This window comes from Diachasmimorpha longicaudata, chromosome 7 (genome assembly GCF_034640455.1).
Source record: "Diachasmimorpha longicaudata isolate KC_UGA_2023 chromosome 7, iyDiaLong2, whole genome shotgun sequence".
NCBI classification, from domain to species: domain Eukaryota; kingdom Metazoa; phylum Arthropoda; class Insecta; order Hymenoptera; family Braconidae; genus Diachasmimorpha; species Diachasmimorpha longicaudata.
The window spans coordinates 6,577,853-6,597,400 of NC_087231.1; the positions used below are offsets into that span (position 1 = coordinate 6,577,853).

General features: G+C 38.4%; 1 protein-coding gene across 15 annotated transcripts in view; it reads right to left on the reverse strand.

The window, feature by feature from the left end:
* Positions 1 to 19,548, reverse strand: part of Nrm (neuromusculin) — a 79,846-nt gene that overhangs the window by 18,650 nt on the left and 41,648 nt on the right. For all 15 annotated transcript variants that reach the window (XR_010299345.1, XR_010299342.1, XR_010299344.1 and 12 more), the window contains exons 2-6: positions 13,421 to 13,610; positions 13,177 to 13,331; positions 7,040 to 7,213; positions 4,013 to 4,174; positions 1,993 to 2,177 (exon numbers count right to left, since the gene is read on the reverse strand). Coding sequence is in view for 8 of the 15 variants with exons in the window: in XM_064125144.1 (XP_063981214.1) it covers positions 1,993 to 2,177; positions 4,013 to 4,174; positions 7,040 to 7,213; positions 13,177 to 13,331; positions 13,421 to 13,610 (866 nt within the window). In the remaining 7 variants the exon portion in view is untranslated. The remainder of the gene's footprint in view (positions 1 to 1,992; positions 2,178 to 4,012; positions 4,175 to 7,039; positions 7,214 to 13,176; positions 13,332 to 13,420; positions 13,611 to 19,548) is intronic.

A 19,548-nucleotide genomic window follows, 5' to 3' on the forward strand; every position in this document is an offset into this window, starting at 1 on the left:
TCCAATGTGTACACGTCCAAGTTGAAGTTTCCCTCTGGACAAACCCCATTCCATTCGCTTTCCGAAATACTGTCAGATTGGCCCGGGGGTATCGATTCAAACTGTAATTGTCAGCGAACCACTCCGTCAGGTAACCACAAACAGTTTGTTCGGTAAAAGCTGGGGGGTTAGCCGGCAGATGAGAGCCAGTACGTGTGGCCGAGGAGACTTGAACTTTGGCTTTTACCCAATAGCCTTGTCGTATTGTCAGAATAAATGGCCTTAGTCATTTTTATTCGAATGGTTAGTTTTGCATTGCCACAGACACCTTTTTGCATTCTTCTAACGCTTCGTATACTCGAAATATATATCAATCGATCTGATCAACGCCAATACAGGCCAAACCTCTTTATCTAATTCTCAATTCTACTCGGCACTTCACTTAAAAGCCACTTTTTATTTATAGAAATTCATTCAGTATTCGAAATAATTATTTACTCCCCCAACATAATGCTCCCATTGAGAATCCAAACAGCACAGGGCCTTGTTTTGTACATTATTATTAATACAAAATGTGGAATGTCGAGTTGATGAATTGCAACGGCTTCACATAGAAAGAAGGAAATAAAATAAATATCGAGATATATGGGGCTTCTAGCGTTACCATTCACCATTGAAATATTGTTGGTTTGTTATTCCAGAAAGAATCGCATTCAACTTTCCAATAAAATTCACCCCCTTCCTCCCTTGGTAGAACTGAATTAAACGCCAGATAATGAGACAATTATAGACTGGCATTGGTATTGACCAACATCGACATCATTTAATTAAAATCAAACATGACATTTATGTGATAATTTGGCGAGAGTAGCAAGAAAGGGGAGACTTCCCGATGCAGTTGATATTCAACTGTATGACCCGACAGTTCATTGTTATATGCTGATGTACATATAGAATGACTGAAAGATCGATGAAATGAGACGTCCCTAACGTGCATATATTAGCAACATTGTGGCGAAGGGCTATTGGAAAAGAGAGGGCGCAGCAGTTTGTTCTTCTTCCACTATTGTAAATAGAACGACTGTGGTTTTGGGGTGAACGTTGCGGTACTCTAACGAGTCGGTAATGGGCAAATTCTCAGTATTACATGGTTAAACTACGTTGGCAGTAATAGAGAAGAGAATATCGGGTTCACTGGACATTCGGTTGAGTAAAACTGGCTTTTCAGCGTTGATTATCGGTTAATTATGTCCTAAGTAAACTAAGCTAATTTGACGCTTCAACGAATGATGGAATAACTGACTGTATAAACGGTATATCTCAATTCTGCGAATGGGGAAAATCACAGTACATTGAATTTTCGAAATAATGTTTGCAGTAGACTGACATTGATCATTCAAAAGCCATCTGTTCATCTGCTTATTTCATCAATAATCGTCACGAGAAATTACATGCCAACGCCATTAACGGGGAAAAACCAATATTCCGTTTTGGATTTCACATGGGTGAAATTTCAATTATTATTCTGCTTGATGATCATACAACGTTAATCAATATCTAGATATCATGATTTTGGGATTTTAACGGGCGTCTGGTTCCTGATGGACTACAAATTTCATTAATTTTTCATCTCTTCATTTGTATTTTCATCAGCCTCATTGGCTGACTAGCTCACCAGACATTCAGATATTTGGGAAGACTTATTTGCTTCAATATCTTCTGATCTACCAGTCAGATTGAAAATATTTTACCGTAAAAGTACTAATAAATGAATAAATTGGGTGGTGTCAGATGGTCTGACCGTAGCCGTCGTTTACATACTGTTCCGAGTACCTTGGCCTAATTCCCTAGCCGCCCTTTCCTCTAGGTAACTTATAACTAATACTAAACTTCACTTTCCGACTGATGAAAAATCTCTTTCATCACCGGAACTCGAATCCTCGCTCATGAGACGTTTTGTCCATGAGACCACTAGACCAAATATGGCTTTTACAACTTATTTTATCTACTTACGTTATCACTAGTTTTGGTTTCAAATACATCAGTCCGTTCGTTATTATCTGAGAGAATGTCAGTGCCATTGCACCAGGTGACGTTGGCCGCTGGTCTTGCTGCGCTCACTTTGCACTCCAGTAAGATCTTTGTACCACTGACCACATGGCCAACAACCCCCGTAACGTTCATTTTCAGTGGACCCACTGAAAAAAAAATAAAGAAAGGAGAGATAATGAAATAGTGAACAAAAACATGTACCTTTTGCCCTCTAAATGAAAGCGCTCTTTTTTCCGATTGTATTCCCCTCTGTAACTCTGCAACTGAGCTGAGTTGGCTCGTTTTTATCTTTCAGAGATTAAACATTTGACAAGTAAATTCCCCCACGAGTTAACTCATCTATTCAGATACAAGTGCCAATGAATTATATTGACCAGAAGTAGTTGAAATATACCTCACTGCGTCTACCAGTGGCTATTTGGAGTAGGCGTTCATATATGTATTTGCACCGGTTTCGTGTCTCTCCGAGCTCAAGTTAGACGACGGCCCGGAACGAGCAAATGTCCTGATAGAGATGAACGAGGGCAAGCACACTAGTATCACCGTAATACATATATCTATATATTCTAACGTACGGTTGGATGATGATGCTAAAGGACCCAACCTATTTCGATACGGTTGCGTGAACCTTGGTTTTAAATAATGGAGCTGTTATTTTTGACTCGAGACATATTGAAAAATGGTGGACATAAAATTGAAAGAATAAACCGCTTCACCAAGGTGGGAAAGAGAAACGAAAAGTATGAGAAATTGAAGTGGAGAAAAAAAAAGCTCTCCATGAAAAGAAGGTGAAGAATCGGATATAAAAAATACGAGTAAATGAGGGGATAAAGAAAAAGAGTCACTCTTGGTGTTATAACAACCATTGAGATTTTTTCGGTAAGCTTCCAACGTGCTTGCCATCAGCGAATTTTTTATTCTCTCTATCCCCCACTGTCTCCCTCATCTTTTTTTTTTTCTTTGAAGGCATACCTGGTGGACTTCCTTAATGTATTCCGTCCACGAACGAAACGTTTCATATCTCCCATATTATCGCTTAACGAGAGCGAAAGCTTTTCAACCCTGAGATTACGCGTTATACTCTGCAGTATCTTGCCTCTGCCTCCTGTCATATTCTTATTCAAAGTGTTGGTCTCCATGCCACGAACAGCTATAACCCGAAGGAGGGATTCAATGGAATTTAACGTCAAAATGCCACTACGACTACACCAGTGTCGTCGGTCATTCACACATATTTTAATGGTGATAGTGTGAAATAGTAGAAACTGGGAGAATGCTGGCTTTCAGAATTAAGTTTCATTAAACCAAACCCATTATTTTACGTGCAATTTACGGGAGAAATATTTTGCGAATGATGCTTGGGGATATGATTGTGGGTGAAGTGAGGATTTCCTCTCATACGCTTTTAATAATATGATGGTGTATTTTATGAGAAATGAATGTCACATTCGTATCAAAGGCCTCTGCCACATCTACATCATAACCATTTACCTTTTTTTTTTAAATATTTTGCATGCATGACATTTCGCGTTATATGCCAACTATCCTTGGATGTACAAGTATCGCAGAGATTAAGGAGTATATATGAGGTTGTAAAAAGGAAGGTTGCACTACTGGGTTACTACCGTATACTAGAAAATCTGTTTTACAGATAGTCGTTTTCTTTTATCCCTCCGTTGGATCTTGTCATCTTGTAACCAAGCTCCATTCTTTTCCCAGTTTTCACATCAGGTTAGTCGTTGAATTGTGAGAAATTCGAGGAAGGAAAGGAAAGCTTATCCTATTCCAATGGTGAAATGATACTTGAGTATCTCTCTCAAGGTCTATTGTTTCTAGGACTGTGAGAATAACTTCTATCTTCATCTGCAAACTACCCCTTTTCACTCTCTTTTTCTTCGCTTCTTAAATACCCCGGGTTCAGGGGTTTTTTCTCCTTGAATTTAAGACTTTTTTTGTTTAATTTTCCTATTGAACCACTCACCGTGCACGTCAAGTCCGATGTCGACAGTGAGGGGCTCTGCCAACGCTGGACTGCTGACTCGGCAGACAAAAGTGGCACCTAATTCGTTGCGGCTAACCTGCAGTTCCAGCACACTACGTCCTGTACCGATGCCATTTCTCTGGATATCCGTCGATCCACTTGCTGAAAATAAAGTGGCCAGTGTTAAGTCGTTCTCAGATTTTTTCGATAAAAAATCGGACTGGAAAGATTCCTATGATGGAGTGGTACGATGAGGGTTTTAAAAATGATCATTTCATTATGGGATTTTCATTAGAGAGTGAGTACATCTTGGTAATTGTTTAATTATTTATTAACGTTGCTATACTTGAGAACTTATTTCAGACTTTGGCTTCTGCCTTAAAGTTAGATCGATGGATGAAATGATTTTAATGGAGACATTTTATAGACGAGATCAACGTTGATTGATGCCATTGATGAATAATTCGCAATAAATGTAATTCATGACGAGAATGTAAAGTGGAAATAGGTTGGTTAAATTTTTATGATGAATAGTTGTGCACTGCTTACTCTTTGGATACAGCAATTTTATTGGGGTTTGAGTTATGTTTGTTTGGTACCAATTAGGGATTGAATAGATTAAGTTTGGAAACTCTAGGAGGCCAGTAAATAATAGGGTGGATGGAAGGTCATCGGTGATGTAAATGGGACATTGAACTCCGAGTCAATTACAGTTATTGGTGTATTTTTGTATATAAGGAACCTTAATCCGCTTTAGGTACAATTCCTGAGAATTCCTCTACTGCACGGCAAAAAATTTTTGTTAAGAATTTATTGAACGGTGGGGTATTTGTTATCGAAAATTTCTCTGTGCGAACTTGATCAAGTTTCCAGAGCCAGTACCGGAATTTTTTCGTTGTTGTCATTTTGCGCTTTGTTCTACGTACTAGCATTGGAATTTTTCTGACGAATTCTACCCCCTGGGGTGCCAAATCCAATCGACAAACTTTTGATGTTAATAATTCATTATTAATTTCGACCAAGGATCTGTTTATTTATATTTTCCATGAATGCTCATTATTTCAACTTGAAAAGTTATTTGCGCCCGAATAGCAGGTCGACCCCGACAGAGAAACAGAACAATAATTGTGATAACAATGAATATACATACAATAGACACACACTGTTCTTCATTGATTATAGAAAAAAATATTCATTTTGAATGGGTCTTCCTACGCCATCATTGATAAACAAACGATAAAAGGTAATGGGCCAGCTTAAAAGCACCCAGTGAAGGTTTATGAATGATTAAACCATGAAACAGTATTTGTTCATTTTCCCAGGCACAATACAATTTAAAATCATGGAACAGAGACTAATATAAAAATTGCGAATAAACTGCAATTTCCAAACCCATTATTCTATTGACTATATCATATAAGTAATTTAATTAGTAATTGATGAAACATTAATTTATAAATTTAATAAATTGAGCGAAACCAGTTGTAGGATGAGAAATTCGAGTACGTGATTAAAGACCAATTTACACATAAAATGTAAATTACTTCATGATTGATTATTAAAAATTCAATGCTTGATTCGGGATCGCGTTTTTAGTATATCATTCATATTAGCCTCATATGAAAATGAAATTGCGGAGATTTCGGAGTGAAAATGCAGTAAAAAGATAATTAAACTGCACTGTCAGAAAATAGTGCTTAAAATTGCAATATAAAGGCTTGACATTTTTTACATCAATAAAGTTCTATGACATTTGAGGAGACAATTAATCAGACAATTTTTATACATAGAATGCCAAACAAAATTTTTAATACATCAGTTAGCTGTCCACTTGCCGGGATTAGGCAGTATATAAAAATTTGTTTTTCCACGCCCTTCTTCAATGGACTGTGCACATCCGGCGTATGTTTTTTCACACAGTGAATATTATCAGTATTGGAATTTTGTGGTCGCCATTTCTATTTTCAAGCCACTAAGCCCGAAACCAGAAATAAAAATATATCACGATTTGAATAAAAAAGCCTTATAGATAAATCGAAAATAGTTCATATCCTTCATCCGCTTGCTGCGATAACAACACTGATTTCGAATTAATTCTCTTATTTTATCATTCACGTTATCCTTATTCGAGGACATTGATAATCCCGTACAAAAGAACTATGAATACCTGAGCTCGTCGAGGTATAAATTTTTAATAATTCCAATGTAACGAAACGATGGAAAAGTTGCCAAACTTCGACAGTTGCAATATGGGAATTTCGACAGATTAACTGCACAATCCTTTGTGAATAATTTGCGAGGGGTAAAAGACATGTGACGTAAGTACATACGAATTAATAAGCGAGAGAACGAGCTCAACATCAATATTGAAAAAAAAAAAACTAACGCAGATAAAAAGTGCAGAGGGAAGTGAGCAATTAAACACATGGCATAATTCAATCCAATGTGATGCAATATCATAGATTACAATGCTCGTCTCCCAGTAACGTTTTCTCGAATAACACCAGGCAGTCGTTTTGGGGATTTCAGAGGGCTTTTACGACTGCGACGCAGTGTAGCCAGAGGGGATGAGGAGTGAACTGAGCATAAATCTTTTACATCTGCTACGTCCCTGGAATTGGTCCGTTGGACATAAAGTGCTGCACTGCTGGGAATGTTTCTTCCATTCCTTCTTTTTTCACCCTTTCTCTCGTCCCTTTTTATTTCATCCCCCATCCCCCTCCTCTTTATACTAACAGTCACTGACTACTTCTCATAACCAACTACTTATCATCTTTTCAATATAATATTTGTCACGTTCAACTATTTTATAATCTCATCACGTTCATTCATGATCCTCGATAAGCTCGTTGGAAACTCATCCTCAACTTCGTTCACAACAATAGTCGTCAATTGTTTTCATTATTGAGCGACGACGGGAGGGGATGAGAACTTTGGAAATCCTAATATACAGGGCACTACTAACAACTTCTTCAACGATACGTTCTTAAAAGTTTACTGGAAACTTTCAGATACAGAATGACTCACCCGTTACTCGTTGATCATCTTTGTACCACTCAACTATAGGCACTGGTTTTCCCTCGTCGCTCTCACAAATCAACGTTATGTTCGTTCCCTCGTTAACCGGTCCAAGAAGTACGCCAGACGTTAAATTCTCAGCCTCTTTGTCCTTCTCAATGACTTTAACAAATTTTGGACTCACTGAAACATACGTAAAAAATTTATTCACGATATTTTCCCAAACTTTACGCCTTTACGGGCCTTTTTTTTTGGAAAAAGTTACGAGAAAATATATTTTCACTCGATGGCAATATGGAAATGATGGCTAAATTGCTGCTCGAATAAAGTCGAGTGCACGAATTCCCGTCGCAGCTCGAGGAGAAACAGAAAGAGTACTGTCGACGTAGGGGTATGGGGTGAGGGAATAGAATCGCGCGGGGGAGACGGGCGAAGGCGGAGTCTTTCGAAATTACGGAATAAAGTTCTGAATATGAATAAACTTTTCAATAAGCCCGAGTTGCTTGCGCCTTCTGGAGCTAGCTCCTCGCTGGTGTGCAGTGTTCATCCACCCGTCGTACATTATGCATTATTCTTATTATCAGCGTAATGAGCCTGACCCCTTCTGCAAGACGATTCATGAATCACACGTGCAACCTTTTGGATATGTCAATGAACACACTGAGAAAAAGGAACTTTTAGTTCTTTCAAACTGTTGGCGCTTATTCAAATTACTGTGCAAATGAGAAATTTTTATCCCATATGTATACATGCACATTTTACATATATTTTCCAAGGAATTGGAACAATTAATCCGTCAATACAATCACCATCACTTTTTCAATTTCCTGTTTTAGAGAGGATGATAAATACATTTTTTTTTTTTATTGAAAGGTAGAGAGATGGTGGTTAGCTATACGGTTTGCAGAGGATTGCGTGAAAATTGGTACGCCGTCAAGCACCCGAGGGATCGCTTCACTCTCGCACCAATATCATCGTCTGGTCTCGCTACTTTTGCTCGTATGATTTATTGGTCGCCGTCTATACGTTCCATTAGGCGATCAAATTACGGCACCTGCCCGGAAACCTCGGCAACGCTTATGCCCATAGGTATATTATTCGTGGTGTGTAGGTGGGGAATAATAATATACGTACATAAATCACAATTGAATACAGCGAGATGCGATGGGTGGTTTGGCAAAGGAGGAGGGGGGAGGGGGCTAGAGGAAATGAACCGACGATAGAGACTGCAGACAAATTATCCGCGAAGAGAGGAATGAAGAAAAATGTTTAATGAAGATATAAGTTTTCAAAGACGATACATCTTACAGTGACGTATTCATGCTGCGTGGCATTTTTCGGCAAACTCTAGTCGAACTCGTCGCTTTAACGGCACTTTTCCCACTGTACGGAAACTTTGAGGCCAGAAAGAACATTCATTTCGAGTGAGGAACTCTGCCATAAAGAAAAAAAAAATGACTGAGGTGAAGGGGAAAAAAATACCAAACTTTTGAATGCCCCATAAAGAGCTTTCCAGATGGTGGAACTACTTTACCGTCCCGTTCATATATTGCTTAATGGTAGCTTTAAGTAGCGTTTAGGAAAATGGCTCTCTATTTTCATACTATTGCAAATAAATGATAAAACTGAGGAAGAAGCATTTATTCTTCTACAATGGAAATTGTTGCTTTTTTATGGTATTATCGGTTCATGATTTTTACGGAAGTCGTGGTGCGATGTTTGCGACTCGCTATTGTCTGAGGGTTGTCAGGTTGGATATGTGAAAATAATTAGCGGGTAGTAGTTCTCTCACGATATTTTCGGTCAATTTCTATCAAGGAAGAACAATTTTCACGAAAATTTTATGGACAAATACATCAATCCACCCTCTTGAGTAATGGGTTTCGGTCGGTGGTAATAATTAATTGTGACTGTATCACGAGAAATTTGAAGTTTCTTGGTCGTTAATTTTCCACGGGTTTCCCTCTCTATCTTCATCTTTTGTTCATAGAATCTCAGTCATAAAAATTGAAAAATCCTCAATGGAGATATCTTAAAGAGAGATCATCCAACTAGAATGTATAATAAACATAAATAAACATTAACATTTTTTTTCCCCTTGGAATTTTAATTGAAATTTAATCGAATAGTTGAGAGAAAGTGCCAAGTTATTGTCATGAGTATCTGAAGGATTTATATATATGTTGATCATCGAGTCATTAACACCAAAAAGAAAAAAATACCCAGCTAATTGTGAGCTTCGTATAATTAAACAAAAAAACTATTTTACATTTCCCCTCTGTTTGTAAACAGTATATTTTATTTGTATTGCACTATTCCAGAAGTCATAGAGAAGTAGAATGCCAGTACTTATCCTAAATTGACGTGGGAAGTTGAAAATACGGAGAAAAGAGATGCAGTCAAATTACGAACAGCAAGTGTCACACCATGAGGGTGAATGTAAAACGAAGGAGAGTGAACCGAGGGAACTCGAGAACCGCAACTTGTGGTGGACCCTCGAATCCCCTCGCCCTTCCATCCTTTTCTCAATTCATAGAGAGACTCTGTCGAGGTAAGCGCGGATGGTGACCCAAAGAGGTTAGGGTTTTGAAATGCCGGGACGAAAATCGTTTGGTTTTCCGAGGGAGCGTGAAATTAAATTCCTCGCTCCCCCGACGATTATCCATCCCTCCTCCGAGAATCACAAAAAAAATACCGATATTGAACGCCGTCTACTATTTTCTAGTCTCTTTTTATTACTATATCAATATATTGTGATGTTTGTGAATTCGAGTACGGGTGCTCCATCAATTGCGCAGCCTGTAAAATCATTTGAATGATACGTGGATGCATGAGGGAGAAAAATGGTTGAAAAAAACGCGATTAAAAACGTCGAGTGAGACGAACCGCAACAGTCATAGCTACAAATGACCAGTGTTATGGTTATAGGCCATTCGCTTCATATAAATTGCATTGCCTTGAAAAACAAAATAAAAAAAAAACAACCACACAGAGAGAGAGAGGGATTTTCGTGTGAAAGAGCGCGTTAGGGCCACGATTCAACTACTACACATATCCCTCGATCGGCATCTCTTCTGGCTATAACTTGCACAATCGCCAATGCAATCTCCGATAAAATTCGTGTGCTATTTCTGCCAACGCAAACTTTGTTACGGAACAGCTAGACGACCTCTACTCCCACAAACCCCCCCTTCTGCCCCTAGGGTGAACGGATTATCCATTTCCAAGCGTATACCCTCCATAACCCCATTCCTTGCTCCCCCTCTCTCTTCCGGGGGATTAAGAGTACCCTGGTATATGCATATTTCCTTTACCCGTTACCTGCTACTACTGCATTCTATCCGCGATCTTGAAATGTGCTTAAAAACAATTATTTAAATTAATAACACGTGTTTTATGTATTTTTCATGCTCTTCCCTTTGGCTTTTATTTATTTTTTTTTCAACCCCCACCCTATCCCCGAGCGATAACGTCTGACTTATTCCATGTCCCTCGGTACGTTGTGCTGCGCCGGTGTTTTTTTGTATTTTTTTCAACTCTTTTTCATCTCTCCTCTTTTTTTTTTTCATTTCAACGACGATGTATCGGACTCTGTGGATATACTCTTTGCTTTTTACCAGAGTTGGGGAAAAATCTCGGCACTGCAGTCCGACTTAGTAGGGTAGAATTGATCGTGGGTGAGAAAAAGTGACGGGCTCGTAATTCTCGATGGAGCTTAACCGGTAAAAGTCCCGCGGCGATAGACACACATAGATTTTGTGACGTGAATTTACATGGAAAATAGTGGCGCTTAATTAAGCTCGGAAAAAGAGGATGTTTTTCACTTTTCAATGAGTAGTGAGAGAGAGAGATAGAAAAGGGGATGAAGAGGGCAGGGATTCCATGACGTTAATTTCAGTAGTTTTAAACCGTCGTTTACGCAAAGGATGAAAACATGAATAATTGGTTGGCTTCAAATATGTGGTATATGTGTTAGAATTTATGAGGCCACTGGAAGTATCTTTCTCTATTATTGTGATCGTTGCATTTATTTTACGCTGCGTGAGTTTTCATGTGCCATTTCGTAATTTTGTGTAGTTTTTTCGTGTTAAGAACAAAATGCAGGAAAATTAAATTACTATGTAGGAATCTTTGAATTGAATTATTCTACTTCGAGAGAGGTCGAGTATCAGTGGTTGGTGGAGTCAGCAAGGAGAATAAACGAGTTCAGTCAGACGGTTATGATTGAGTTATTCAAGACATGATGGAATTGTAAATGTTTCATAAATTTAGCTTTGTTGTGGCGCTTGGTATCTGTGACTTTATCATGAAGGGGGCGACCGAGAGTACAATGAGAAAAAAAATTGTAATAAGTAAACCAGGTTTGCTTCAGAAAAGTAGAGTTGCTAATAGGTTAAATACCTGAATGTGCGCTGCATAGGGTTACCATACACTCTCATTCATCATTATTTTTCAACGAATCTAAGGGAATATGTTACGTCTAAAATCATTGAATGGAAGTGCATTAGATAAAGTATGAATACAATATATCTGTCGAGATCTTCAAGTATTATTTTAGTGGCTTCGGTATTTCAAACCTTCAGAACAAAATCGTAGTTCCATACAAGAATTTTTTAGTACGTGAATGATGGATGGAAAAAAAATTGCTGGAATATATGTATTTTAATAAATGTGAAAAATATTTTCAAACAATTTCGGATGAGTATAAAAAATTGATTAGTTGGGTACGAGAATTTCTACAGATAATTGAGTAAAAAAAAATTGTTCATTTTTGCGCGGATGTTTGCCACATCCCCCCTCCCTAAACTCAGAAATTCTAATGAATAATTTTCCGCCATTTTCATGGAATTATTGCGGTGAAATAAAAGCCAAAGATCCTGACTGTTTTTCCCCATTTCTCGCGCCGCCATTTCTAATATTTCAACGAGAAACCAGCGTGTATCGTCTGGTGACAGGCTCATGTTCACTTCAGTGTACATTTAGTACACACAGGGTCCCTACATACAGCTGTCACGTTGCATATATGCGAGAGAAGCAGATATTCAATAGAACGAGACATGAGAGGAAAATAGCTGGAGGAAGATATCGCGATACTTGGGAGTTGCTACTCGTGAGTGGCTGCCAGAGATCCTTGGTAACTAATGTCTTCGAGAGTGACATACATGTACATACACGCCCCCCTCAACACAAGACAAAATTTCATCGATTCTCATTTTGTCTCGGGTTGAAATATCAAATTTCTATCTCAAAATACTTATCCTTTATACCTTATCGTCAACATTTGTACTGATTCTTATTTTCCAAAAGCCATTATTTCCTTTCACGTTATTTCCAGCTTTGTATAGGCGATTTTGAGTCGAGTGCGCACCCAAGCAATCTAATACTGCCACGTTCAATTTCGTACGTTTACCGTTTCCCGAAAATTAAGGCCCTCAACTTGAATTGGAACTCTGTCTCGCTTTCGTTCCCGTCTCCGTGCAATTTAATGGTTTTTTCTTTTGCTTCTATTTTTTTTTATTCTCGTTGGTGGTCGCGCACTTCGCGGAGCAAATACGGTTGCGCTAGCTCGGCACTTCAGACACCATTCGATACAACCAACTGTACCGATTCAGGTATATAATTTGGTTCGTATTGATACCATGAGTGAGGGGATAATTGTACTCGAACCGTACTCTGCATTAATTGTCTCGTTGAATTAAAATGAAAATCTGGGAATTAGTATTTTCATTTCGCTGTCAGACCTATCGATTTTGTCATTTCCTCGGGTTTCCTCAAATTGAAAGGAATATATTATTGCAGCAATTACTGTCTTTCGTTGAAGTTCATTGAAGCGAACTGCTTTGTGCATTTTATATGGTCGTGAAAATGGTAAATTTTTGTTATTCATTGCACAGTGCAGTGGGCGTGGTGTTTATTCAATTGTTATATCTATATAAAACTGATATTAATAAAAATCCGTCGGAATGAGTACACTGAAAAATCAATACAAAGAAACATGAATATTTCCCAGGATTTAAATGAAAATAATTCAAATAGACAGTAAATAAATTCGAATGGAATTGAAATATTCATTGGGGTTTTAAAAAATTTCACCGCAATCGGTAGTTTCTTTGTTCATTTATAAGATAAGAAATTCAGGTACTCACCGGTGACATTGAGGGTGATATGTTGTACGTTGTTGCACTCGCGATTTATCGTAAGATAGGTCGCCTCACACCTGTACAACCCCTCATCCTCCACTTTGAGATTCTTAATCTTGAGTAAAGTTTGCGTTACATTTGCATAGTAGTCCATTGATGTTCTGAAATGACAAAACAAAAACAACTTCATTATGGAGGTGTCTTAAATCGTATTTAATATGAAATTTTGCAAAGTTGTGGGTGAACAGACCTGTTGGCAATGTCATTATTGTCGTGGGTGGTGCCAGCATTTTCACTGAATATAATGATTCTCTGTGTACCTCGATACCATTTGATACTGTGAAGACCACGGCAATTCGAGCTTTTGAGGATGCAAGGCAATTCAACCTCACTACCCCGTTCAGCTGTTTTCTCACTCTTTTTCCATGGCTCGACGCTACCTAAAACCAAAATAATAACGATATTCACCAGAGGTTAAAGGGGGGGGGGCAATCAATTTAAATGGAATTATGTCTATCATAAACTATAAAATATATTTCGCCACTTGATTGGTATAATCTTGATCGATTGAAAAGCGTTCGGCTATTAATACTATACCCTCACATATTCACCGATAATCCAAAGGTCCAAAACTAGCGTATAATATTGAGATAATATTGAGAGTTGTTAAATATCAGAATGTCCATATACCTGTCAGCCTTCTCTTACAAAACCATCAATTTTTAATTGACTGCCAATTGTGGAATGGAATGGGAATTTTTAAATTGTTCTTCAATTAATGAAATTTCTCCTGATGCAGACAAAGCTTATTATTAAAAACCAGCAACTTTTGTTGGACAAAATTGAGGCCAAATTTTTGCTGATAGGAATAAAATCATAAATTACACTCAACCAGAGCAATTGAAATTCAGAAAAATAGGGCTTTTCGTAGATAGCCCTGTAACAAGTCATTCAAATGATGACACACCATCGAATGAAGCACATCAAATGATGTCCCAGTGCGGCATTCCCCCACCGGGAAATTTGATGCCATGTCATTCCGCCATACCACCTGCTCCCACCCCTCAATGTGCATTAATTCCTCCCCCTCCCCTTGCTCCACCCCCGCCAGTAACACTATTATTCCCTGTTGCTGACACCCCGCAGTACCTCATTCATTTCCAATAGATATTTATATTGCACTCGTATCGAAAGAGAAATGGAAAATTCGTATATCCGAGTGTAGTGCACAACAATCAGAACATAACAATTTATTCGATGACTGTGTGTACACAAAATGAAATAAATTATTCCAGTCGACCGCTTAGCCTCTAAATTTCATCTGATTTTCATCGATATAATGAACGGTAAACGAACTATTTCTTTGACTTACAATGCAGTCAACTTTTCACTCGTCAATTTGATGCTCATTGTTTGATATCTGGGTCAGAGGTGCAACTATCGAGTGCAAGAAAACAAAGGAGAGTTCGTGGGAAGTCTTGGAAAGAAATTGTTTCGCCATTTTCCGTGAAAATTTTCTGAAATATAGTGAGGCATCCATTCCAGCTCGTAAAATGTACAATTGAATGGCATTTCACGAGTGAGAAACAGTATATTCCATTATCCGCGAAATATCCGTACAATGGTATGAAACAAACCCCGTTGACGAGGAATTATGCCCGTAACCGAGATTAAATGAGCGATAGAGAAACCCCAGTAACAGACGCTTTAGTTCGATTTACGTGTGTCATGAGGAATTAATTCCCTTTGAGATGAGTCACTGTGAGGGTAACTTATGGTAACTTAATCGTCTAACATAAAGTAAATCCCTCGATATTGCATTGAGAAATGAAAACTTTAGAGTAATCCGGATGTGAAATTGTATTTTAGAGCATTTTACCGGAAATCTTGATAAAAATTTGATGCAAGGGATATATTGCCCCTTTGGTAACGCCACATTGGCGGAACTTCCCTTTCCGATTATGTAGGTTGATCTGTATTTTATCCGCAACTGCTTTCCCCATATGTATGAATTCACCCACTCCCCCTTCCCCCTCACGTTCAACATGTTTATTCATCAGATTATCGACAGTGAATAAAGAACAAACCGTTTAAATGTCGTCTTTACATTTAATACCCCCAACGGTGTGTTCTCCAAGACCCACCGGTGGGTCGCTTTGTCTGGGAAATGCCGGCATTTTCACCGAGAAAGCCAGTAAAACCGTCGATGTTCGCAGTGAAAAAAACGTCGGCATTTTCAATGAAAACGTCAGTTTTTTTTCACAACGAAGGGGCGTCGTCATTCCCTGGATCTCCGGCAAAAGTCCTCAGATCTTATGTTTTCATTCGTTTTCAGTTTTCCGTGTCGATGCATTCACTCAACACAGTACCATCGGGGCTGGCCACAATATTCTCCCTTGATCTGATGAATTCCCCTTCAACCATCATGACTCTTAATGGACTAGAAGCCAGTTGAAGCGTCAAATCGAATGTATATCTAAACTACCAACTTAAATTAAGTTGTATCGTTACTACATCCTACTCGTTTTGTTGCTCTAGAGCGATTCCGCAATGCACAGTCCAAGCGGTTGTCGGATATACCTCTGATTAACTTGATTTATAACCACACTCAAACCCTCCCACCGTCCAATGTTCTCGCTATCGCATCTCTACTCACAGTAACGAGTTTCGATACGAGTTAATCCCTAATGCACTGCTATCATCGATACTAAAGGGTGAATATGTCAAAGAGCCTTACTCACAATACGTAGCCAGACTAGAATAATTAATGAGATCGTTGGACTTAACCTCATCGCTGGATAACTAAGCTGAACTGAAAAATAAAATAACAAAGTGAAGTGATGAATAATGGAGGAACGAAAACAAGAGAGTACACTCTTTTTATTTTTTCACCTTTAGCTATGACAATTGAAAAATTTTTTGAAAATTTTATCAGCAATTTGAAGCCCTTCATGCACATCTCCTGTTCTGTGAGGACCATTTTACTTCATTTTCTCCCCTCGGAGTGTAACTCGAGCCCTTTTCAATGGCCCCTGCCCCCTCTTTTTTTTTCCCACCATCGTCACTGTATATTTTTCCCGTTCGTTATCGTCCCGCACGGCGCCAACCGTTGGCCATTTGCCAAATTCGAAATCTCCCGTTATTAACCCACTTACGGCGATAGGCAACGATGTGTCACGTTGAAGAAACGCATTACCACCCGTGTCCCATGCCTCGACGGTTGAAAATTGGACCGAGTGCTTCACTCCCGTTATCTATAGTCTCCCTCACGTCGAGATTATTGAAACAGAGAGATCAAATAAATTGGCAAGATAATACTATCCGTAATCAGAGTATGTTTTCCCATGATCACCTAACGTCGAGTAAACATATGCATTCATATCTCACAGTCTTGGGATTATATTTCACGTTTGATCGTAACCATGTCGTGTGAGTGATACAGGAGCCCCACGAGATATCCAGTGAATTTTTTCTCACGAGACTCAGAGAGAAGGAGAGAAAAACTTGTGAGGGAGAGAAACAGAAAACCCCGGAAAAACTTATATTTAGGTGTGCTTGAAACTGAGTACTTACCCCAGTGGGGGATAAAACTTTATGATTCTTATGGGTACGAGAGAGGAAGGGAAAAACGGTATTTCAAGGTGGCCCGAGAAAAAGAAAGATGGAAGTAAGGAACAGCCAAGTGATGGAGCAAGGGAGAGGCAAATCCTCTTATCCATCACGGTTCCTATACGCCACCAAACCACACCTTTCTAACCGAATTCAGGAAAAAGTATTTTTCTACCGGGCCGAGTTTGTAAAAAAGTTTGTGAGAATCAATATCTATGTTGAACACAGATTTCCAACGGAGAAAATGGAATTCCAAAAATTTCATCGGATTATCCTAATGGAAAATCATTGCCATTGCCAGATGAAATACAATTGTTTTAACATTTCTTGACAACCGAACAATTCCAAGGTGATTTATTTTCATGCTGAAATCACAGTGAACAATGAATGTAAAGTGAAAATTCACCAAAGAGAGAAAAGATTTGCTACGTGAGAATTGTAAATTCACACCCATAAATAGCTGCAAGCGCTTTTCCCTCAAAGGTAGAGGAATATTTTATAAATTGTTGTGTCAGTGAACTTACCAGTTCGTACCAATTTGCTTTATTGTTTTACTCCACCAGAGGTGCTTTTTTGATTGTCTCGATAATTAAAGTCGATGAAAAAATCACGAACGAGTATTTTTAATTATTAAGAGAAAACTTTAATGTATACGACGGTAATGGATTATTCATAGTTGACCGAAATTGATTTGTTAACTATAGATGACTCTTTCTGACTGTTCAGGAGGCTGAATCAATCAGCTGAATAAATCAAATAAACTAGAGTCAAAACTCACGCTTTGAATGTTCAGGCGATCGAGCACACATCGATCAAAAATGATAATTCTAGTGAAAAATTAACCGTTTCGGTGAAAACATTTCTAGTGTTGAAACAATGTACTGGTGCATAAAAAAGAGAGGTCCCAACCAAACAATAATTTGTCGCCAGTAATTGTTCTCTGAAAATATTTACCTTCCGAATAAATTCATTTATCCTAGTAGGGATTATGTGAGGTGTCAGTTCTATCAACAAGGATCTATGTTCAATAAATACTTATAATTTCCATGCCACAGCTGATAATTTCAATAATTTTCGAACTGAAAAATCTATTAATAAAAAAATTGAATAATTTCTAGAGGACAATTTTCAGTGAAGACGTGTAAGTTTTTAAATGTATAATAATACTACACGTCAATATCGACCAATTTAAAAATAATAATTTGATATTCCTAACCAACAACCTCTTTAGTTCAGGAACAATAATTTTAGAAACACAGCACTCCTTTGTGTTCAACAACTCATGCATTGTTAACATAAAATGTAGATTTTATTCTAAAATTACCTCCTCAAGAATTAACTTTGAGGCACTCCACAAAATTAATTTATCAATTATAAATGAATTGCTCCACAAATACAAAGTTCAGCATCAATCAATTGAATAAATTAAATACCCTCAATCTCAAACTCGTAGAATCGACTCTCACACGACCGTGTCTGACGCAAACTTTTCTCAAACTACTTGCGCGGCACTCAGTGTCTGACAAATATTCTTCAGAAGCCGCCAACCTCACAACAACTTTTTCCACTGGGTTGTTGTCTCGAGACATCCTGAAACGCCATCTTGAGCCTTTTAAGCTGTTTGATTAATCTCAGGATTGGGCTGGGCTGTACTGGCGCCAACCCGTCTGCCCTTTATTCTGAACGATAATTTATCTTTCACGTTAGTTATATCTTTTGTTTATCCCTTTTTTTATATCCCCATTCTATCGTTCAGGTGATTTATCCTCCTTTTCAATTCACATGGATTTAGTGAGTGGATAGGAAAAAAAATCACGGAATTTCCTCATTACAATTATTCTCCCTGTGCAATTTTGCTTAATACGTAACTCGGGGCATAGGGGAAGTAAAAAAAAAATAAATGTGCGAATAGCTCTCTCCCAGCGCAAAGGAGAAAAAGGACAGGAAGAGGATGAAGAGGAGAGTGAGTGATTTCATGGTTCAACATTTTGTATTCGCCGGGGGTGACCAATTTAGGGTATTCAAGCTGGAATCCAGGGACGATCCATCGCTTAATTACTCCTTCTCTGAACTTTCGTCGGGTGATCGTGACCAAAATGAAACGCCATATTGTCGATTTCTCCACGTAGACTCGACAGGGGCAAAAAAAATGAATTCCCCCCTCCCCCTCCGCCAAAGTGAAGATCGATAATATCAACACAAGGTAGGGTAAGTAAAGAGCAATAAAAAATAACCGAAAAATAGGAGATTGAGGAGGAAAAATAGAAGAAATGAAAGCTCCCGGTACTCAACTTTTTCATTGGGCTATTGTACCGTACATTACCCTCTTTATATCACCCTCCATGTGACGTTACAGCACTTCAATGTAAAAAGACGAGAGGATAAAAACAGAAAAGCAAATTTGCAAAAGTTAAAGTGATGAAACGATCGAATTTACTATCACAGTGTAATACCGGATATAGTGCATACACCAAAAGGTGGCGGTGGTCACTGGAGTAAATGTTCACGTACGTTGTAGCCACAAGTTTTATCGAGTACTATTACTCCACTCACTCTCTTTCGTCGGTCTATGTCGGGGAGTCCTTATACAGCAATTTACATGGATGAATGCATGACGCTGGTGTTCCACAGCCTGAGGCCCTGCGGTGGGCGAATTACAACGCTTAAATAATTCATTCCTGAAATGAGGCTCACTTCAATCTCCCCTCGAATACGCTCCGAGACCACTGACGTTGATTTCTTCCTCTTCGTTTTGTTTTTTCAACTGTT